We start from the raw sequence: 23,499 nt of genomic DNA, 5'->3' as shown, positions 1-23,499 counted from the left end.
GGTCTCCATACGGCCACCTTCCACCTCTGATGATTTCCTACAATATGGCGGGTCCCATCAGCAGACAAGGCATACTGCTTCTCATGTTCCGGCAGTTTATTATACCGTGGGGCTTCTTCAGCACGTGTCGCCTCTTCTTCTGGTGACATCCTGAAATCTTTACCTTCTGGCAGGCATAATCACTTCCCAGATTCCTGGATGACTGGGATTTCCTGTTTGAGCTCGTTGTGTAATTGGCATGATCCACTTACTCCATGTAGCATCAGTTGTGTGATGTGTAGAGGAAACCCTCCCTTGAAACATCCAGCCCAGCACCAGCAAGCCGGGAGCCAGGAGGAGCTGTGCTTCAGTACCAGTCACTTCCAAAGCAGCTCAGAACCCCTTCATAAGCTTCCAGGAACTGTTTTTCAGTTGGAGCAGAGTGGGCCTCGGATCCCTGTATCCCTGACTCCGAAAGCCCCGGGGTCGACCTCGAGTCTGCCCTGGTGCTTTGTGCCAGAGGCTCCAGTAGGGCCGTTCTCCCGGGCTGCGGTGTAGAGCACATCCTTTACATCTTTCCCAATCCAAACTGGCCCAAGAGCTACTGCTTGAACTATCTCCCATTTAATTAGTTCAAAGGCTTGTTGTTGCTCAGGGCCCCATTTCAAATCATTCTTCTTCAGTGTCACATGATAAGGAGGGCTTACAATCAGACTGTGCGTTCTCCAAAAGTCCATAAACCTAAGAAAGTTTGTGTTTCTTTCTTGGTTGGTGGAGACACAGCTTCTATTTGTTTATCGCATCTACCGGGATCTGACACTATCCATCGTGTCTTTTTATTCCCAAAAACTGGATCTCCTGTGTGGGTGCCTTGACCTTGTTTTATGGCAAAACCAGCTTTCAGAAGGACTTGGATTATTTTCTCCCTTTTCTCAAAACTTCTGTTGCTGCATTGCCCCATACGATGATGTCATCAATGTACAGCAGGTGTTCTGGAGCCTCACCCTTCTTCAGTGCAGCCTGGATCAATCCATGGCGGATGATAGGGCTGTGTTTCCACCAGGAAACCAGAACACTCGATATCAGATCTTATTCGAGCGTAGTGCTATTTAAGTGCAGTTCTGCTTACAATGTGATGGCAGTCTCCAGAGTGGTATAGCTGATTTTTGCCATAGATGCCTGGGGCAATAAATTTGGCTGACCTTGAGTATTTTTGCATGCTATTTGGGGAACGTGAAGTGTTAGAAACCCATGCAGGAACATGCTTGGGTTGAATGGTACCCATGCTTAACAGTAACTGGTAAACCCTCCTTGAATCCTTGTTGATTCTTTGTAGAATTTTGTTAAGTGTCTCTGAGTGGCTTCCTAGTAAATTCTGTGGTATTTTTCTTGGTTGTTTTCATAGAATATCTCGAGTTGGAAGGGACCCATCAGGATCATCAAGTCTAACTCCCTGCTCCTTGCAGGATTGCAGGCAGGATTGCCTACAACTAAACCCTATGATTTAAAGCATCTTCCAGACACTCCTTGAACTCTGACTGGCTTGGTGCTGTGACCACTTCCCTCTCAGTGAAGAACCTTTTCCTAATGTCCAGTCTGAACTTCCGCTGACAGCTTCCTTCCACTTCCCCATGTCCCGTTGCTGGTCACCAGAGAGAGGAGATCAGCGCCTCCCCTCTGCTGTCCCCGTGAGGAGGATGGTAGGCTGCAATGAGGTTGCCCCTCAGCTTTCCCTTCTCCAAGCTGAACATCCAAGTGGCCTTTGTTGCTCCTTGTAAGTCGGGCCCTTGAGGCCTTTCACCACCTTGGTCGCCCTTCTCTGGACACAGTCCCATAGCTGATGTCCTTCTTATACTGAGGCACCCAGAACTGACACAGTACTTGAGGTGGGGCCCCACTAGTGCAGTGTAGAGCGGGACAACGGCTCCCTGTTTTTGTTTTGTGGGTTTGTTGTTTGTGGTTTTTTTTTTAATGTGTAGTATTCAGGGTGACTTGAAGGTTGAACAGTAGTTGAACTGAAATTTCAACAGCTGAGGAAAAGCAAATACTTACCTGGGAAGGCAGATACTGTATTTTTTTCTTTTGGACTATAGTAATACATTGCACACTTAGGAAACGTAGTTTTCCTTTTGAAAAAAACTTAAGTGTTCTACTCATGCTTAGTCTCCCCAGATTTCCTCAGTATTTATGCTTGCAATAACTTTTGAGTTGGTCAGACTCGAAAAGCTTGATCATGATTGGCTTTCATCGCTGAATTTCTACATAGAGTACAATTTGGTTGTTAATATTCATTACTGTATCTGTACTTGTTGCACAGAGGGGATAAAGAAGGGAAGCTGTTGCGTGGGAACCATAGGACAATATTTTGTTTCCTTATTTTTTTCCCTTGAGTTAAGCAAGCATATGTTAAATACTTACAGAAAACTGACTATAAACTCTTCATAGCTAGTATATTTTTCTGTAGACTGTTAGCAGTGTACTATGTTGCATCTGGCTGGGATGGAGTGTTCCCCATAGCAGCCTTTGTAGTGTGATGTTTTGTATTTGTAGTCAGAACAGTTTTGATGGCACACCAGTGTTTTTGACTACTGCTGAGCAGTGCTGGCAGAGCCTCAGGGCTCTCTCCAGCTACCCCCTATTCCTCCAGTGAGGAGGAGGGTTGCCAGCAGGTTGAGGGAGCTGATCCTTCCCTTACTCAGCACTGGTGAAGATACACCTGGAGTACTGTGTACAGTGCTGGGATCACCATTAGGAGAGAGATGCGGACATACTAGAGAGAGTTCAGTGGAGACCCAACAGGATCATGAAGGGACTGGAGCATCTGTACTAGGAGGAAAGGCTGAGAGAGCTGGGACTGTTCAGCCTGGAGAAGACTCAAGGGGATCTAATCAATGTACATACATATATATATATATATATATATATATATATATATATATATGAAAGGAGGGTGCAAGTTGATGTAGCCAGGCTCTTGTGAGTGGTGCCCAGTGACAGGACAAAAGGCAGTGGCACAAAATGAATCTGTTCTTTCTCAACATCAGGAAACACTTTTTCACTGTGAGGGTGACTGAGAACTGGCACAGGGAGATGGTAGAGTCTCCACCCTTAGAGATACTCAGAAGCCATCTAGACATGGTCTTGGGTACCTGGCTTTAGGTGGTCCTGCTTGAGGAGGGGGTTGGAGCGGATGACCTCCAGAGATCCCTGCCAACCGCAGTGATTCTGTGATTCTGTGCTTCTAAGATGCTGAGATACATACTGAAGACTGGGAGCATAGTCATGGGAAGCATTGCAGTTTGTTTTTCTAATTCTGCTAATCTTTCCCTGGACACGGACATTCAAGTACTGTTCCAGCTTCAGTATTTTTGCTACTCTGAAATGTCTTGCATTGACCAGGAGCTGAACCTGAACTGAGAACTCAGAAAGCAGTTGGCCAACTGCCAGATGCCCAGCCAGCTTGGTCTGTCAATCCCCCTCCTCAACAGGATGTGGGGAGAAAATAGCATGGTGTCTCTCCCACAGGCTGAAGTTCCTTCAGGATAAGCCTGCTCTACTGAGGCCTCTTCCATGGGCTTCAGGGGAATCTCTTCTCCAGCACCTGGAGCACCTCCCTGTCTCTGTCGTCATTGACCATAGTGTCTGCAGGGCAGTTTCTCCCAAATTTTGCTCACTGCTTTCTCTCACAGTTGCTGTGCAGCATTTTTTCCCTTTCTTAAATGTTACCACAGAGTTACCACCACTGTGCCTGAGGGGCTCAGCTGTGCCCTGTGGTGGGTCTGTTGGAGCCTCCTCACAGAGGCCACCCCTGCCAGGACCTGGGTACCTGCACCCCATACACACACATCACTAAACCATCCCAGCTAGGGATATGGAGCACCAGACTCTTGGTGTGACTTTCTGTTCTTCTCCTAGAAGCCATTTTCAGAGTGTTGGTAGATCATTGTAGCCCAGGCACCAGATAGTTCAGTTTCAAACATACCTACAACAGTTCGTTGCATTTCAGTGTCAGAGCAGTCTGAGAACAATTGCATTCTTATGATAAAGTGTTTTTTCGCTCTCATTCTACATTGTAAATATTTGGTAATGGACTTTGTGGGAATCTAATTTGTTTTACTGGATTTTGTTAAGGCTTAGAATATCACTAGAAGGCTGCTTGTTTGTCTGTCTATTTGTTGATTTTTAACCTCTAAATCTCTTAAATTGGTCTAGAAATGAGTTTTGTGTAATACCTCTCAGTATTAATAGAGGATTGATGGAGCTGTCTGTCTTTTGGGAAGCAAATGCAGTGATAGACGTTTAACAGAAAGGTAACAGAACAGTGTTATATTACAGAGCCCTAATTGTGAGGTTATGCTGGGCATAGTCATCTGCCAGTGCAAATGTCTGTGCTGCACTACCTTGTGTGAATTGAGGGTGGTTTTGATGGTGGATATTGTGAATGATTCTGTCATTTTGGTGTGCGTTATGCTACACAGGACATTATTTGGAAGTTTCTAGTTATTATATTTGAAAATAATCTTAACAGCCATCTTGAAAGAATTATGGCCAAAGATCATTATTTAAAGATAAGTAGATTACTTATTCCTAAAATAGTTTTTTTGTTCTCCCCTCCCAGAAAAGGAGCAAATCGATATCTGACTGTAAGGAAGAAGGATGGATCAGAACGAACACATGCAGTAATGACTTGTTTCTTGGCTCCCAAAACAAAACATAGCATTTGGAGTTTAATTCAGAGATTTCCAGTCACAAATAAAGAACGAACAGAACTTCTGCCAAAAACAGAGCGAGGAAATGCATTTGCTGTTGAATCTGGTATGTTCAGTGTGTCTTCTGATACGGACTTGTGAATCAACACTGTTTAAAAAAAAACAAAACTACCCACAACCCAATCACAAAAAAAACCCCTTTCTTTTCTGTCTCCTCTCCTGTCCCAAACTGACACCTCCCGCTCAAACCCATTAATTTTCTTGACTTTAAATTGTTAATATAGGTTCTTCTAAAACTGATGTCCTGAGGAACTTAGGCAGTCAGGTTACCCATGTTCCAGTGTCTCCCTTGTGCCAAATTACTTTTGAATCTTTGAGCCAAGTCCAAACAAATATATTTAGAAGTACGTTTCCGAAGTGTGAGTTCCTACAAGTTCCATGAGGTGAGGTTGAAGAGAGAAGTGTTACCGTGACTGCCATATAAGAACACCCTTATGAGAAAATGAGAGACTGGCTGTTCTCCTTATAGAATTCTTGATAAAATGAGAAGGGGTTTTTTTGTTTCATCATCTTCTAAAATAGATTTGGTTCATAAGAGACTGCTATCTAGACTTCTTGATTTCTGGAATATGAAAGAGTTCACTGGAAGACAAACTTCTGATATATTGTGAATTTTTGAAAGCAATGCTTTTAATAAGGTTATTGCTTTAACAGTTATGAGTGTAAGAGCTATGTTTCTGTGCACAAAGCTGGGTATAGTGCATAGAAAACATACCAGTATGCTGTGTTTCATTGGATATTTCTGATTTATGAGTTCATTCTTCAAGTGCTTCCTTTGCTAGTTTTCTTTTTCAGTTGTTTAATAGGATTGTTTAATGAACAGGGGGAAACTGTAATATAAATACTGAAAAGCAATTCCTTAGAAATCTAAAGCATAAACCAGGGGTCCTCACACTGTTTAAGCAGGGGCCGGCGCGGATGCAGTGGCAGGCAGTCATCTGCGGCTGCTTGGTTTCCCCCCCAACCCCCGGCGGGGGGGCGGGGGGGTCTGTAAATACCGGGGGCCAGATTGAGGACCCTGGGGGGCGTATCCAGCCTGCGGGCTCTAGTTTGAGGACCCCTGGCATAAACTAATGAATAGCGTAAAATTTGTCTTTACTTCCCCAGAATTGTTTTTGGCTTTATTAATCTGTTAGCCTGTGTCTGTCTTTGTAAGACAGTGCTTGTAATGTAATATATTAATCTGATAATCACATTAAACATGTATAATTAAGTTTACAACAAGCTTTTCATTCTTCTGGAAGATAATTATTAAGGAATTCTAGAACAGCAGTTACAATACTGAATTTGAAGTAGTTTCCTCTGAAGACATGCAGGTTCTTTGGCTGCTTGTGCATTACTTTCTAATACATCACACACTGCTGCCATGGGTCCAGGGGTCTAGATAGAGCATGGTTCAATTTGTATGATTTAAGACAAATCTTATGAACTGGAGCATTAGGTTATGTAAGACTGCTGAAAGGTGGTGGTAAAAGACCAGGGAGGATGTGAAAGAAGCCATTTGTATCACAGTAGTTAACTTTTTCTCAGAAGATAGGCTTGTCAGTCTGGAGTAACTTGAGGGTTTAACTGTATAGTGAGGCAAACCGTGGAGGTGTGAAAGTTTAAACATGATACTAAGGTCAAGAAAATACACGAGGCTGCTTTACTTGGTTTTAGTTTCTATTTCTCATCTTGCTCTTCATGACCTTTTTTTGACTTGAGCAATGCACTTAGGGTAGTCTGTTTTTGTTCAAAATACCTAAGAATGTAATAACGCCTTTGAACAAATACTTATTTCAAGCACTGTAACAGGATGGGGTAGGTACCATGAATATCTCTTTTAAATGTGTGATGGGTTTGTCACTTGATCTATAAGGATGCATATAAAGTCAGGAATGTTCACTTTTATGTACAATTTTTAGCAATGTTTTAGTGACCACCTTTTGTATCTGTCCAAGTAAATTGTTAACTTCTCTTCACAGAAAATAGAGAAGTGAGCAAGACAAGCGGGCGACTTAACAACGGTATCCCTCAGGTTCCAGTGAAAAGAGGGGAATCAGAGTTTGATTCCTTAAGGCAATCACTACCAGTTTTTGAAAAACAGGAAGAAATTGTCAAAATAATAAAGGAAAATAAAGTTGTTTTGGTTGTAGGAGAGACTGGATCAGGAAAAACTACTCAAGTATGTTTCTTTAATGAAATAAAAAAGATAATAGTATTTATACAAAACTGATGTCGATTTTGTAATATTTCCATAATAACACATTTCTTTATGCTAGTTTTAAGGCTTTTGTTTTCCTGTATAGTCAAAAGTCTTGTGTTCTAATTGACTTTCTTGCTTTTGAAATACTAAGCCAGCAGATACTTACTAAAAGCATAAAGTTCTGCACAATTTTCTGATAGCAGTTTTTCTTTAAAATAATATAAAATATTGAAGGGAAAGTAGTTACGATTTTGTATAGTCCTTTGCCTTCTAAAGCTAGTTCTGTTCTTAGTATCTAAAGTAGACTATTACTGAGTTAAAATGATAGATTACCTACAGGTATTTTTTTTATAGATTTTGCTCAAGCAGGGGAGAGAAGCTTCAACTTTCTTTTCCTTTTTTAAAAAAAACAGATTAAATTTTAAATCAGAAATTTATTTTTGCTGCATTTCTGCCTGTTCAAGTATGTTTGCAATGATAATCCTATTATGAATTGTTTTGCAACCTGTGTAATATTAAGACACACTTAAATTGTTTCACCGTGATAAAAAATCTATGACTTTATCAAAATAAAAATTAAATTTTAACTACTTCTTTACAGATCCCTCAGTTCATTCTGGATGATTGTTACAAAAATGGAACTCCCTGTCGTATATTTTGCACTCAGCCAAGACGTTTGGCAGCTATTGCTGTGGCTGAAAGAGTGGCAGCAGAAAGAAGAGAAAAGATTGGCCAGACAGTTGGTTATCAGATCCGATTAGAAAGCAGGTACTAACGATATTTCTTAAAGTCAATTGGTCTTGTGTTGGTATCTTCAGTCTTGTGTACTTTTAAACTACAGTGTGTTTGGGATACAGCACAGTAAAAGCTCAGTATGTGATGTATAGGTAGGATATGTTGTTTCAGGTAATGGAATATTTAAGAGTGAAAAGGACAGTTTCCCTCCTGTATTTTGCAGTTTCATGTAGTAAGTTGTCTTACATACGTGAATTGCAGGTACTGTCTCTTGATTTCTTCTTGAGGGTGTGTGTGTGTGGTGTGGAATTCGTTGTCTTATTTTCAGATCAAGTCTACACTTTCTTTTTTTCCCCTCCCTGTTTTAACATGTGTAAATCTAGAAGTTCTGCAAGTTTTGAGGATAGGTAGGAAGACCAGCATGCTGTAACAAATGCTATATCATGATTGTTGATAAGGGACAGAGAAGTTAAAAAAGCAAAACTTGAAAGTAAAGTATGTTGAATATTATACTCTGTTTCAACTTTTATGTTTAATAGTTGAAGTGGTACAGAAGTAGAGATTTTGGGGTCACCTGAGGTCTTTGTTCCTAAACCAGAACAGGAGTGAATTAAAGTCTGAAGATTGTGTGCAATTTCTAGATTCTTTGAACTTTGTAGACAGTGGTATTTCCAGGAATGGTCAACAGACGGGATATGGGTGAAGATGGCAAAGGGTATACCTGATTATGTTGCTTATGTGGATGAACATACCACATAGCTAATGAGAATGAATGCACTTGAACAACAAAGCCAAATGAAAGAATTTGAATATGTGTACAGAAGCTCACAAGACTATTAAGGTACTAAAAGAGCTAGTAAAGATGAATTACAAATAAGGTGGGTGATTAATGTGTGGAAGTATTAAGCTGGCTGAAGAAGAGCAAAATATAGGGCAGATCAAAATGGAGGGATTACTGGAAGCAGTGCAGAAAATCCTGCTTAAGAAGAATCAGTAGATTCACTCAAGAGAAAGACCAAAAGGCAGAGATGGCAGTATTTCCAACTCGGCAAAAAAGGTTGTGGGGTGAAGGTGTTTAAAGTAACACAGGAGTCTTAATTTTTTGTTTTATTAACTATTAGACAGCAATGATGATTTCTAAAAGGCTGCTGAAGAAGAGAGATGAGTAAAATAAAGCATTTCCATCTTGTATGTGTTCCTTGAATTTAATATGTAGGAGGATTTTTGGATGGAGGAATGAATTCCAAACTTGGAAGGAAATATGCGTATGTATGATAACTAGTGAGCTCATGTCTTCCAGAAAAGAACTGCAGAATATAGTACAAAGGAACTTTACCACGCTTAAGGTGGCAGTGCTGGAGATAGTAGTGGCAATTGCTGTTTTTCCTTGTGTAGCTAATTATGCCACAACTACTATAACAGTAACTTTTAAAGACTTTGTGGTTACTGAAAACTTAAAGCATTTGAAAAAGGTGAGCCAATTACTTTGGCTGTATACTGTGTTGGGTTTGTATGGTGAGGTTTTGGTAGCAGGGGGGCTACAGGGGTGGCTTCTGTGAGAAGCTTCTAAAATCTTCTGCTGTGTCTGATGGAGCCAATGCCAGCCAGCTCCAAGATGGACCCACCGCTGGCCAAGGTTGAGCCCATCCGTGATGGTGGTAGCACCTCTGGGATAGCATATTAAGAAGGGGCAAAAAACCCCTGCGCAACAATGACTGTAGCCAGAGAGAGGAGTGAGACTCTGTGGGCGGAACAGCCCTGCAGCCCCCCAGGCCAGCGCCGCAGGAGGGGCAGGGGGGCTCCAGGGGCTGCAGCAGAGATTCCCCCCAGCCCATGGCGAAGCCCACAGTGAGGCAGGCTGTGCCCCTCAGCCCATGGAGGCACACCGTGGGGCAGGTACCCACCTGCAGCACGTGGAGGCCCATGGTGGAGCAGATACCACCTGCAGCCTGTGGAGGATCCCACACCAGAGCAGGTGGATGCCCAAAGGAGGCTGTGAGCCCATGGGAAGCCCGTGCTGGAACAGGACTCCTGGCAGGAGTTGTGGCCCTGTGGAGAGAGGAGCCCAGGCTGGAGCAGGTTTGCTTGGCAGGACCCGTGACCCTGTGGGGGACCCACACTGGAGCTGCCTGTTCCTGAAGGGCCATGGAAGGGACCCACGCTGGAATAGTGAGTGAAGAACTGCAGGCTGTGGGAAGGACCTATGTTCATGGAAGCCTGTCTCCCTTGGTGGGGACCCCATGCTGGAGCCGGGGAAGAGCATGAGAAGTCCCGCTCCTGAGGAGGAAGGAGCGGCAGAAACAACATGTGATGGACTGTCTGCAATCTTCGTTCCCTGTCCCCCTGTACTGCTGCAGGGGAGGAGATAGACAATTCAAGAGTAAAATTAAGCCCAGATGGAAGAGAGGGATGGAGGTGTTTTGAGATTTGGTTTTATTTCTCATTATCCTACTCTGATTTGATTGGTAGTAAATTAAACTAAGTTCCCCAAGTCTGTTCTGTCCATGACAGTAATGGGTGAGTGAACTTTCCCTGTCCTTATCGTCACCCACAAGCCTTTTGTTATATTTTCTCTCCCCTGTCCAACTGAGGAGGGGGATGATAAAGCGACTCAGTGGGCACCTGACGTCCAGCCACCATCAACCTACCACATACAGGCAAATGCTAAGACTGTATTGAAGCATGTACTGAAGATTTGTTTTTCCAAAGGCACACACACTGAATTTTCCAGTAAATTAAACAATGTGGAGAGGTTCTCAAGGTTCTGTTTCACTTGCTTATTTATTTATAGAAATTTGAATCTCACTTTGTTAATTAATCCATTGTCTGAAATTTTGGACCATAAGCACTAAGATTGCTTAGAAACTCTCTGGGATTTGGCATAGTTTAAAAACAAGTAGTATGCATGAATTCTTTGGTGAGAGAACTGTAATTCCACTTCTGGTGAGTAGCTGTTTAGTCCTTAAATTTTCAGTTAACAGTGGAAAGTTAGCAGCATTTAAATGGTGCAAAAAACTGAATTACCTTGGTGAACTGTTTAATAGGGTTTCTCCAAAGACGCTGTTAACATTTTGCACGAATGGCATACTACTTCGCACGCTAATGGCAGGAGACAGCACTCTATCAACTGTGACACATGTTATTGTGGTAAGAATCCTGTTGTATTCCATGTGAGATGGAATAGCGTACATTACTTGTTAATTGGAAGATGAGATCTTAATTTTGTTTATTAATTTTCTGAGCATTTAAGGTCCTTCTGTTTGGCTAGCATTTGAATTAACATTAAAGACTTACTGAGTATTTATTGTAGTTTGTATGTTTTTGGTTTTGTTTTTTTTCTTGTAAAAGTATCTTATTTTAGGCTCATGCCAATAATTAATTTTGGAATCATGATGCATTTATGGAGGACAGAGCTGTAAATTTTCCCAGACCTCCTCTGTCAGAAAGCCTTAGGGAGGCTTATGTAGATAGGACTTAATGTGAGTGTCAGAATTCCTGGTATCATTACTTCTTTTAGCAATACCAGCTTTGCAGTCTGTTTGCCAAAATATTTTCAAGATAATGAGTGGTCTAATTTTCAGCAAATTATTTAAGTGTGTTCATTTATGATTATGTGAATATTCTTATGGTAGAGTTTGATAAGTCAGTAGAACTGGAATGTTTACCACAAGATAAATTTCTCCACTGCTGAAGACAGAGAGATTAATTATTATTTTAGGTGCCTACGTGTTTGTAAAAATGGAAAAAAGTGTGAGAATGATTTGCACATTCTTGACTTCAGCCTAAAAATGTATTTGGATCCCTGCTTTATAAGTTCGTAATATAAAACAAAACAGAAGAACACACTAACAAAGGTGATTAATTAATCATATGCCTTAATTGATTATAAGCTTTGTGCACAACTTAATGGATCTAAGCAATCTAACTTTTTTTCTGATTACATGGTATTGTACATATCTTTAAGTGTTGGTCAGTTGTGAAGTGAGAATTTATTAAAATAAGATTTGTAGGATTTGCGGTTTGTGTCATTATCTTGAAAATGAGATTCAAATATAAGAACTGGAGAAGTTTCAGAAGTTCACTTTTAACCTCTGAAATCAAGGTATATGTAGCTTGTGCATTACCAGTGCGGTCCACTTGGATAACTTGGTAAAACTTTTTGAAGTATTTTTTTACTTTTGGATAGTTTGTGGGGTTTTTTTTAAACCCTTACTTAAACTAGACTTACAATTATAATGTACCTGTAATATACTAGCAAATTATATATTTTAGTGTTTAAAAAAGTATATAATTGTGAAAAGTTACGAGCTTAGATCTGTGATATTTGTCTGTTGTTCTCCACCCCCCCCCCTTTTCTTTTTTTGCTATAGGATGAAGTGCATGAGAGGGATAGGTTCAGTGACTTCTTGTTAATAAAACTAAGAGATGTGTTGCAAAACCAGACTAATTTAAGACTAATTATTTCTAGTGCTGCTCTAGATGCAGATCTCTTTATTAGATATTTTGGAAGTTGCCCCGTAATACACAGTAAGTGTTTATGTAAACTCCTAAATCTGACTATACCTGCCCTAGGACTTACAGATCTTGTTAAACTGTAGGAAACCATTCTGAGTATGAAGAAACAGGATAAATACACTGAGAGTTACAACAGTGGTTGTTCTTTGTTAATTTTTGTCGTTTCCTAACTATTTGCACCTTGTTCAGAGTGAAGTGTTTTTGTCACAGGGAGTTCTGTAAGTGCAGGGATGTCCTGGCCCCTGCCATGTTCAATTCAAGAAGCAGGAAAAGGTTCGTAAAGTGCTGATCTCCATGGGGATACTGACCCTAGGATCTACAAGAGTGTGATATGTATTAATTCATTTCAGTAGATTCTAGTTCTTCAGGTGTCACAGAGGTTGCTGCTGGTTACTATATGAAACACAGATAATTGCACCTCATTATTTCAGGAATACAGTCTTAGGCAAATTGGGTTTTCGTGTTTAAATCACATGATTCTTTATTTTAAATGAAATTATTAGCTGGTCATCTCAGTAACCATTGAGAAAAGAAATGACAGTTTATGTTCAGACTCAGTAGTTGCAGTTAGATTACATTCAAATGGAAATAAAAGTTATGATTATTGCTGTTTTAATTTCATTTGACTGATCTTTAGTAGAGGTAAAACATAGGTGTGTGGGAGATGCTTTTTTTTTTTTCAGGTCACCCTCCTGGCTGCTTGCAAGTTTTCTGCATGGGTGACCTCCTCTGGTACCTTGTAGTCCTCTTCCTTTTTCAGCGATGATATCTAAGTATAAGGTGTTTTGAAACAAAGCTTTTAAGAGAAACGCTTTCTTTTCAAAATGATCAGGTAGACTGTCTGCATGTCAACATTTTTATTTTTTTTTTTTAATAAAACTGAGCAGTCCTGGGGCATGAGTAGATCACTTTCGCTATAGTCTTTCCTACAAATCATTGTTTTATTTCAGTGAATGTTCCTGAAAAAAGAGTTTTTTTGCAGATAGAAGTGTTGCAGTTTATTCTTTCTGAAGAAGAGAGAAGTCCTAGGTGATTTAAACTCGGCTATGGCAAATGTCAGCTAAGGGCCCAGAAATTAAAATCTAGAGATTTTAATCCCTCCTGTGGAAAAGGATCCTTTACTGTCCATAAATAAGGTCTAGAATAGTGTGATATTGAAAAGCAAACCAGGGTAAATTACTAAGAGATAAATTAGCCTTTAGAATGCTTCATTTATCAGGAAGCATTCAGTAAAGAAAGGCAAATTTGGCTGAAGTGGTTAAGGAATTTGAGAGAAGTCCATCTTCTCATACACTTCTCATGAGAACATGTAGTTGAGTACAAAGGTGGCAATCTTTTTGTGGGATCTACTACTAAAGCTATATTAGTTGCTGTTAGGTTTTGTAATTCAGGTGACAATCTTACACAGTGAATTCTTTTTTGTAACCCTAAACAAAAATGGCTATTTTCTGTTTCCCATTTTGATAAAATTGTAATCAATAAATGTCAATCTTACGAGCATCTCTTGCTATATCACTTAATACAATTGAAGAGGTTAATGAGAAGCAAGGTACCCAGCTGGCATTTCCCTTTTGGAATGTTGTGGCCCGGTAATTTTAAAGAAAATAAACTCCAGTGAAGATACTCTTCCAAGACTTTTCAAGGAAAGTAATAATTCCTTAAATCAGGCCCTAGTATGTTTTAATTAACTTTCTGTCTATAAAGGTGCTTTTTAAAAATTAAGATTATAAATGAAGCTAGGGAATAGCTAATATTTTATGAATTATTTATACTTTCAGTACAAGGAAGACCTTTTGAAGTTAAAGAGATGTTTTTGGAGGATATTTTAAGAAGCACTGGGTATACAAGCAAAGAGATGGTGAAGTACAAAAAACAGAAGCAGCAAGGTTAGTGGACTTCTTAGTTGTTAGGGTTGGCAATGACCGTCATTGATTGATTGAACAACTAAATAGGATGGTTCTCTGTTGAAATTCCCAAGTCAGAGTATTAACCAGACATGGTTAGATGACAGCAGCTATCTTTAAGCTCTCGATGCTTACATTCTTGAGGTAGATTATGTAACTTAAAAAAAATATTTTCACTTTCTTTCAATCATTGCATTCTTTTTGCTTTCAATTGATAAATGTTACGTTCCACAGAACTGGGGCCTTTGCCCACATAAAAACTGTAGAAGCAGAAGATATTAATTATATACTGACTTCTGGGTGGAAATTAAATTGCAGCCATTAAAGAAGGCAAAATTTTGTTCATCTTGCACAGAAGTGATTCCTATTAGTAACATTTTTTGCTGTGCTCTTCAAACAAGGATATATTTAATACATACAGCTCAAAAGCATAAACACACTTGAACTTAATGTAGTTGTTTTTCAATTGATTAAGTAGATATATTATTTGAGAAGGTTTCCTGACAACTGAAAGTAATGATCCTAGTGTGTACTTAAAAAAAAAAAAGGGTGTGGGAGGGGCAAAACCAAAGCTGTAACATACAATCCTAACTCTATCTTGGTGCTCAGTTCTGATCACTGTGGAAAGAAGAGTTCAGTTAAGCCTCTGGTGTCTTCTACTGTTTATTCTACCTGTACACATAAGTTAGTTGTTACATGCAGGAGCTATAGCACTTTTCTTCGGTATTTCACTTCTGGAGGAAGACCTAGACTGGGAAATGTACAGAAAACACTTACTTAGGAAGCTTATTTGAATGCGGTAGGTTGGAATACTGGAGACTTACGGGGTTAAGCACACAAATGGTGTTTTTTACCTTGTTCATAGAGCAGGCATTTGCTGTGTTGCACTCTGGGTGCCCTTAATCATGGAATTTATATTGGGTGGTAACAGCATTCCAGACTAAATAGAAGAGATTGAATAGGTAAAACTTTGGGACTTGATACAGCTATTTTTTGTAACTGAAAATGTTGAATAATTAAGACAACTGTAAAAATTTTTTTGGAAATACTTTATGCATTCTAGAAGAAAAACAGCAAAGTGCTCTTACTGAGTGGTGTTCTGCTCAAGAAAATAACAGCAAAATGGAATCTCAGAGACAAAGATCTGTCCCAAGTGCAACTAAAGACTGTAATCTGTTGGCTGATGGTAGTGACACAGTATTTAATCAACTGGTAAGTTTTTCCTTTTGTTGGAAGGGATGTTTAAATCTGTGTTACATTGTTACTACCCATTTAAAAACTGTTTCTGAAGATATTACCGCTATAGTTTCTAGAAGCATTTTAACGTATATTAAAACATGATTATTTTTTTTATTAGCATGAACTACCTTAGCTAAAGTGTGTTTTTCAGTTACGATGGTTGTACATAACTTGTTTAGCTGAAATGGCTAGACTTGTCATTTAAAGTAATTGCATATGACACAGTAAGTGCTTTAACTGGTACCTGAATGCTGTATTTCTGCTTGTTACTTGGAAAACTAACCGTTCAAATTCTTTGTGTCTAATATATGGGAATAAAGACAACCCTTGGAAGAGATTAATCTTTCAGTACTGTGTTTTCTCTTCAGACTGAAAAAGATGCGAATTGCCTTGACCCGTGGCTAATAAAAGAAATGGATTCTTGTCTCTCTGACATCTGGTTGCATAAAGATATTGATTCCTTTGCTCAGGTGTTCCATCTCATTTTAGCTGAAAATGTCAGCGGTAAGCTTTTATCTTACTGCCTCAGAAAAAAACAACCACAAAATGACTTGAATTTCTGTGGCTACTTTATCTCCAGTTTTAGATATTATCTTTGAATTCTGATGCCTATTGAAAAAATGAATAGGGTTAGCAGAATTAATGGGTTTTGTAGTTACTGCTTGCTCTACTTGTTCTGAAGTATTGACAGTTAATTGTGTTTCAATAATAGTATTAAATTCACATGAACTGAGTGGTGGGATGACGTGAAGAAACAAATTCACTCAGGGCTGGATTTTGGAAGTCATATACTACATTTATATGAAAAAAATAATTATTTTTGTAGTGGGTTTGCTGATGTTTTTGTACTTCTTAGTTGATTATAGGCACAGTGAAACAAGTGCTACTCCACTGATGATTGCTTCAGGGAGAGGCTTTCTGAGTCAAGTGGAACAACTGATCAGCATGGGAGCAAGTATCCACTGCAAATCATCCAATGGCTGGTAAAACCAAACAGATAAGCTGAAGGATGGATTTATTTGCCAATACACAAATGAGAAATTTCTGTAACATGTAAACCGATTTGCTAACCTACCAGACTGCCGTAAAGCACTAATAGGTTTTGACAGTCCAAGCAATTTATAACTTCCGTTTCTTACATTGTTTTCTCTAAATTCTAAATCGAATTCTTAAACAGTGTTGAATATAGGACATACACTCTTAGTTTCAATAAGTCTGATTTAACACAATGATTAGAAGAAGAATTGGAATCTTTCATGCTGCGTTGATTGAATTAGACCCAAAATGTTTGGTGATTCTTATTTTGAGTAACCTATATATATATTGGATTTAAAAATGGTGTATTAGACATGCAAATATCTTTGCTGTGTTAATACCTGTAAATATGTTGTGTCGTGAAAAAATATTCGTGAATCTGTAAAAACTCAGATTTTTGTGGCCATGAATTGTGTATTCATGTGGACAGGACTATTATAAATAATTGTAATATGGAAAAAAAAAATAGTATTCCAGGGGTCTGATATTTGGCACTACCACTTGAAAAACTTTGGAAGGAATGCAGTTTAAAAGGAGAACAGTGTGAACTGCATTGTGAGGAGGGCAACTTCTGTAAGATATCAAAACCCCCAACATTTTCACAGATTTTGGAGAAAAATGTCTGGGGTGTGATTTCTGATTTAAAGGAGCTAGTAAATCATGCTTATCTTTGCACGTCGGTGTGCGGTTTGTGGAGGAATGGCACATTCTTCCTCCTCATTTCCTTCTGCATGTTACTTCTGTGTAAAACTGGGATTCTTTCTTGGTAAAGAATTGCAGTTACCTAAAAATCATATAGCTGTTACACCTGTTTAAGCACTTTAAAAAGGGAAGTTACAATTTCAGCCATAACAGCACTGATTAAACAGTGCCAAAATCGATAGAAATGTGCAGTCAGCTGTCTCCTCTTATAATGTATTATTCATATGTATCTTTTGAAGTGAGAAATTAATAAGGATTTTTATGCAACTGTTTCAGGATGGCTTTGGACTGGGCTAAGCGCTTTGGACAGACAGAGGTTATTGACCTGTTGGAGTCCTACAGGTAGGCTATAACAACACTGCAGAAACAGTTGTTTAACATGGTGAAGGGAAAACTATGTTTTGTCATTTTTTAATCAGAACAGTTTTTAGCTTTTTATGCTTTAAAATCTGGCCTAAATAGCAAGTTTTATTTGAGAATAAGAATATTTTGAAAACCTAGTCATTTTAAAAAAAGTTGGTATTCAGTATCATAGTGATTACACAACTCCTAGCATAAATATAGTTCTGGTCATGCAGGACTTCTTTTATATTATTAGTATTTCTCCTCTTGATATGGGCATTTCTATCATGATTATAAATCTAGGCAGGATGTGATTATAGTAACTTAAATAGATATGCAGAGGAGACGATGATTTTATACCATGTACCATTTTAATTTCAGATGCTTATTTTAGAAATAAATCTGTTTTGTATTTTTATCTGTATATTGTTGATACATGGTAGCCATATTAAAGAAACTTTATATGAGCAACTGTTGTGGTTTAACCCCAGCTGGCAACTAAATACCGCGCAGCTGCTTGCTCACCCACCCACATACCCACTCCAACCCCTGCCTGCCCCTGGTGGGAAGGGGAGGAGAATCAGAAAAAGGTAAAACTCATGGGTTGAGATAAGAACAGTTTAATAATCGAAATAAAGTAAAACATAATAATGACAATAACAATAGTAGTGAAAAGGGGAGAAGGGGAGAGAGAGAGGAATAAAACCCAAGAAAAAAGCCCAAGTGATGCACAATACAATTGCTCACCACTTCTTGACGGATGCCCAGCCAGTCCCCTAACAGTGATACCCTCTTCCATGCCAGAGAAGAAAATTAACTCTATCCTGGGCAAAACCAGGACAGTAACATGTATACTATGCCATTCAACTTGTTTTTTGACTAACTTAAATTATCATAGTTTACTTACAGTTTTGTAGAGATATACATTATTGTAATTTCTCTTAGAGTAGTTTCTGTTAGTGTAGTACCTGCTTAACTCTTATGGTAGGGAAGTTTTTGGAAATTATTTCTTAAATATTTTTCCTTTAATGGATAAACAAACCGTGTCTTTATACTTCCAGTTCTGCAACATTTGCTTATGGTTGTGTTTCAATAAAGTATAATCAAAGTAGAGTTAATGCTAATATTTGAAGTTGCATACGTTGCTGGACGAACACTTAAATCAGTGGACAGTAGTAGTATTGTGGAGGTGCTGTTGTGCTACACTTTAAAATTCGAGACAAGTAGTCTCATTAGTCTTGGTCTGAATTTGAACTGATGGCTGAATGCAGACCTGAAGCAAACAGCACTGACTCTGGCCTGTGTATTTGTATATTTTAGTGCTTCAGTGGAATTTGGAAATATGGATGAAAGTTCCCTGGTCCAAACAAGTGGTAATGACCTTAGTGCAGAGGACAGAGAACTGTTGAAAGCTTATCATCACAGTTTTGACAATGAAAGAGTGGATCTGGACCTGATTATGCACTTACTTTATAACATCTGTCATAGTTGTGATGTGGGTAGGTATATACACACACTCCCAATAAATTGCTGTGGATCAAGCTTCTGATGGATTGTGCTCTTTTTGCAGTAATACTAAATAGGTAAAATCTTCCAAGCGGTAGCATACACAGTACTGACATGTATTTGAAGTGATTTTTCTGTTTAAATCTGCAAACCAACTTCTTTTTTAGGAGCTATTTTAATATTCCTTCCTGGATATGATGAGATAGTTAGCCTGAAGGACCGTATTCTTTTTGACGACAAGAGATTTGCTGATAATGCTCACAGGTAAAACCTATAATTTTTATGGTTGTCTTGAGTTTTTATTGTTTCTTTTAAAGATCCTTAAAATGTGCTCTTTGTCTTGCATTAGATACCAAGTTTTCATGCTTCATTCAAATATGCAGACTTTGGATCAGAAGAAGGTGCTTAAAAGTCCACCTGCTGGCGTCCGCAAAATAGCAAGTATCAGAGGACTTCATCAGATGTTATATTGATCTATTTTGTCTTTGCTTTTACAGTTACTATAGTTTGGTTTTGTGGTTTTGTTTCTGTTTTTTGTTTGTTTGTTTTTTCAAATTGCAGATTCTTTCTACTAATATTGCAGAAACCAGCATAACAGTCAATGATGTTGTATACGTTATTGACTCAGGCAAGATGAAAGAGGTATGATTGGCTTAAACTTTCTTTGGGAAGTAAACTTCCTAGTGTTGTTTTAAAATACATAATACAAACATTTTTAAGAACAATTTTTTTGTAGTGGGCTGAGAGCTAGTGCATGACAAATAACAAAACTCACTGAGAAGTTTTGACATCCGTTTGTTTTATGACAAATACTGTAAATAGCTAGCTGTTTAAAAACCCTGTAAAGTTATTGCAGGCTGATATATTGATATATCTGTTTTTTAAAAATGAAGTTATTATTTCTGTTGATTTTTAAAACAAGCTCATCAGTTTAGACCACCATGTTCCTGAGAGAGCACTGGGAGTTTCCTTTATCCTACTATTGTATCTATCCCAAGTCTAATCTATTAAGTTTTTAAGCATTATTTTTGATGTGTTGAATGCCCGTTCCCTAATTACTTTTCAAGGAAAGTGCGATAACATAATGAGGCAGTTTAAGACCTACTGTATGGCTTGGAAAACAAAATTGGATTTCATAGGAGATAATTTCTGAATTTCTCATGGTAATACAATTTTTTTGTCATTTTATATCAAATGTAGGAAAATAAGGACATAATTTCCAAGTGAGACAAAGAGGAAAACTTTATTAAATATAATAGCATATTTTTGCTTGGTTTGTGATACTACAAAACACACTCCATAACTTTTATTGACTTACAATTACTTCTTGACTAGAAAACTTTAATTAAGAAAACGCACAAAGATACGGCAAAGAAGGTAGCATAAATTCACTTGAAACTAAGTACTTCAGAAGATAACTTTGTGCCAGAAGCTGCTGTTGCTTAGTTATTTTTTTTTTAGAGAACTTCTGTTGATGATCTAAATCATCAGTAGCTTTTATTTCATGTACCCTATTCAATCTTTTTATGTTCCTTGCTTTGCTTTTGTAGAAGTCTTTTGATGCACTGAGTTCTGTTACAATGCTAAAAATGGTGTGGATTTCAAAAGCCAGTGCTATCCAGAGAAGGGGCAGGTAATGAATGCTTCATACTGAATTTTATTTCGCAAATATCCACTATCCTGTACGTTAAGGATTAAGTACACAATGTAATAGCAGCCACACTGAGTAATGTTACTAGTCTAGTCCAGTGTTGTGTTGGACAGTGGCCAATACTAATTCTTTGCAGAAGAATAAGGGTCAGCATGTATTTCCTTGGAGTCATTTCCCTACTTGTAGTAAAGTGACACTCAGGATTTTCCCAAAGCTTACATTAGGTCTAGGTTGTTTTCTCCCCATGAACTTGTTCTCCTTCTTCTTTCTCCCATGTAGCATCAGCAGCCACAGTGTCCAATAAAGTGTTTCACAACTTAATCTGTGGGCAAAGGGCTGCCTATTGCTAGTTTTTAATTGATGCCCCTTCATAGCTATCATAGAAGAGACATTGAGCAGTGATTCCTTATTCACCTTCTCCAAATTATTCATGACTTAGCAGGCCTTTATCATATTATTCCCAACACTGGGTGAGGGCTAAAAGGTTATGTAGCCGCAAATGCCTGTGTTTGGTGATATGATACTGGCTTTAACCTGCCAGTTTGAGTGTTGGTGTGAGCATTTGCTGTCTCTGTCCCCTCACTCACAGGCTGTTTGGTCTTCATTCTGCCTTTTACTTATAGAGCAGCTTTCAACTGTTTGGGGGATGTGAAGAGGAAGAGAAACAAAGTTTATGACTTATGTTCCTTATGGCAAAGGCCAGTTGAGATTTGGATTGATCTTAGGTTAGCAAAACCCACACATCACTTTATTTTTAGACAGGCCTTATTTCTGTTTCTCCAGACCTTTCAGTATTGGGATAAAATTATAATAACAAATTTCTGTACTATCAAAAGCAATCCATGTACTGGAAAACTCTGACCTTATGTATGAGACCTACACTTAATGACAAAATTATCTTTTTCTTAGACATGCTTTGTATTTCTGTTGTAAGTTTGTGTGTGTGTGTTGGTTTGTTTATTTAGTTATTTTTAGAAAGGTATTCTGATTTTCAACAACTTACCATATTTTGTGTTCAAGGGCTGGACGCTGTAAGCCTGGAGTCTGTTTTCGTCTCTTCAGCAGGCTTCGATTTCAGAATATGTTGGAATATCAGACTCCAGAACTTCTAAGAATGCCACTTCAGGTGCATGTTCAGTTAGAAATTATAACTTTAAAAAAAAAGTATTATCATCAAAACATAGTATTTACTCAAAAAAAAGCTTTTGTTTTTGTTTTTTATTTTTTCCTCCTGTCTTAATCTTTTTTTGCTTTTAAAATTGCAGGAGCTTTGTTTACACACAAAACTTCTGGCTCCAGTTAATTGTCCAATTGTTGACTTTCTTATGAAAGCTCCTGATCCTCCACCAGCTTTAATTGTGAGAAACGCTGTGCAAATGCTTAAGGTCAGCAGAGGAATAGAATTAGATGGGAATTGTATTTGTTTTTACATTTGTGGTGTGGCAACATATGGAGTTTTATTTGTACTGAGACTGTTTATTTACTTAAGGATGCTTTGACTTTTTGTGTCTTGTCTATTTTCATTTTGTGTGTGTGTATGTATTTTTCCATGTTAAGGGAAGAAAGTGCTTAAAAATCTCGTCTCAAACTGTTAAGAGTTCAACTTGCTTTTTGAGTGTTTAGGACCAAGTGTAGTTAATGTCCAATATTCACATCCTTTTTGCTTTTATTGTTAATTATTTCTGTCCACTTCCCTGCCCTCCTGCCTCTTTTTTTTTTTTTTTTTTTTAAATAGACAATAGATGCCATGGACCCTTGGGAAGATCTTACTGAACTTGGTTATCATCTCACTGATCTACCAGTGGAGCCACACCTTGGTAAAATGGTGTTGTGTGCTGTTGTTTTGAAGTGCCTGGATCCTATTCTTACTATTGCTTGCAGTCTTGCATATCGAGACCCTTTTGTCCTACCTACACTGGCCTCTCAAAAGCGTGCAGCCATGCTGTGTAGAAAACGTTTTGCTGCAGGAACATTTAGTGACCATATGGCGCTTCTCAGGGCTTTCCAGGTACTATTTTATCTTCAAAAAGAGTACTAATCACAATAGATCACATGCCAAACTAAATGATGGACCAATCAAGTTAGTTGTAGAATGATAGATAAAGTTTCTCCTTTAAGGACATAATTTTTGTCTAGTAGTTTCCTGTATATTGGACTCATAAATCTGTGAGGGAACACTTTTGGTCGTATTTTTTGTTCATATTTGCAAACCTGGTTAAATTCTGAATGTTCTTTATAAAGGTGCCACTTTATATCTTGCTACACCGATAACTTAAAATCATGATCTTTGTAATAACTTAATATAATGATCTTATAATAACATAGTGATCACTGTGCTGATTTAGGGAATGGGTAAAGAGAATCTAGTACGTAACCAGGAAAAAAATAATCTAGTTTGATACATTTCTTTCAGAATGGTTTCTGCTTTTGTTCTGTTGATGTAAATGCCATTTTTAAAAAAAATGCATTTCTTTATATTAGCTAATCAAATTAATAGGCAAATGTAAACCAATGTTCTTTACAGGCGTGGCAGAAGGCGCGCAGTGGTGGCTGGGAGAAAGCCTTCTGTGAAAAGAACTTTCTGTCTGAAGCCACGATGGAAATCATCATAGGAATGAGAACACAGTTGCTTGGCCAGCTTAGAGCCTCAGGTAGATTTCTTGGAAAAGATTTTACATAGTTTTGGAATCAAGTGTATACCTAGTATAAGTGTATACAAATTGTAACAAGAATAGTGTTCACTGGTGTCATTTTCATGCCTTGATTTGACATCGACCGGTACACATTTATGCTGGGCATGGTGCAGATGCTGGAGTGAGGAAGGTTGGCTGGGCAACAGCCGATCTAACTGAAAGTGCCCTGATTGTTCCTGGTGCCACACTGGCTTTCCGTGTGAGATATGTTTCCTTGGGTTTTTGCATTCTAATAAATTATTTC

At 38.3% G+C, this 23,499-nt stretch overlaps 1 protein-coding gene across 1 annotated transcript in view; it reads left to right on the top strand.

Annotated features, from left to right (window-relative positions):
• The window catches only part of YTHDC2 (YTH N6-methyladenosine RNA binding protein C2), a 39,506-nt gene that overhangs the window by 4,994 nt on the left and 11,013 nt on the right, over positions 1-23,499 (top strand). The window contains exons 3-21 of the mRNA XM_055790771.1: positions 4,598-4,794; positions 6,713-6,912; positions 7,535-7,701; positions 10,713-10,815; positions 12,039-12,195; positions 13,962-14,069; positions 15,151-15,299; positions 15,695-15,830; positions 16,183-16,309; positions 17,340-17,405; positions 18,726-18,904; positions 19,079-19,175; positions 19,261-19,348; positions 19,473-19,553; positions 20,462-20,544; positions 21,583-21,688; positions 21,828-21,947; positions 22,298-22,570; positions 23,087-23,213. Of these exons, the coding sequence (XP_055646746.1) occupies positions 4,598-4,794; positions 6,713-6,912; positions 7,535-7,701; positions 10,713-10,815; positions 12,039-12,195; positions 13,962-14,069; positions 15,151-15,299; positions 15,695-15,830; positions 16,183-16,309; positions 17,340-17,405; positions 18,726-18,904; positions 19,079-19,175; positions 19,261-19,348; positions 19,473-19,553; positions 20,462-20,544; positions 21,583-21,688; positions 21,828-21,947; positions 22,298-22,570; positions 23,087-23,213 (2,564 nt within the window). The remainder of the gene's footprint in view (positions 1-4,597; positions 4,795-6,712; positions 6,913-7,534; positions 7,702-10,712; positions 10,816-12,038; positions 12,196-13,961; positions 14,070-15,150; positions 15,300-15,694; positions 15,831-16,182; positions 16,310-17,339; positions 17,406-18,725; positions 18,905-19,078; positions 19,176-19,260; positions 19,349-19,472; positions 19,554-20,461; positions 20,545-21,582; positions 21,689-21,827; positions 21,948-22,297; positions 22,571-23,086; positions 23,214-23,499) is intronic.

This window comes from Falco peregrinus, chromosome Z (assembly GCF_023634155.1).
Source record: "Falco peregrinus isolate bFalPer1 chromosome Z, bFalPer1.pri, whole genome shotgun sequence".
NCBI lineage: Eukaryota > Metazoa > Chordata > Aves > Falconiformes > Falconidae > Falco > Falco peregrinus.
This window is presented reverse-complemented; position numbering and strand designations above follow the sequence as displayed.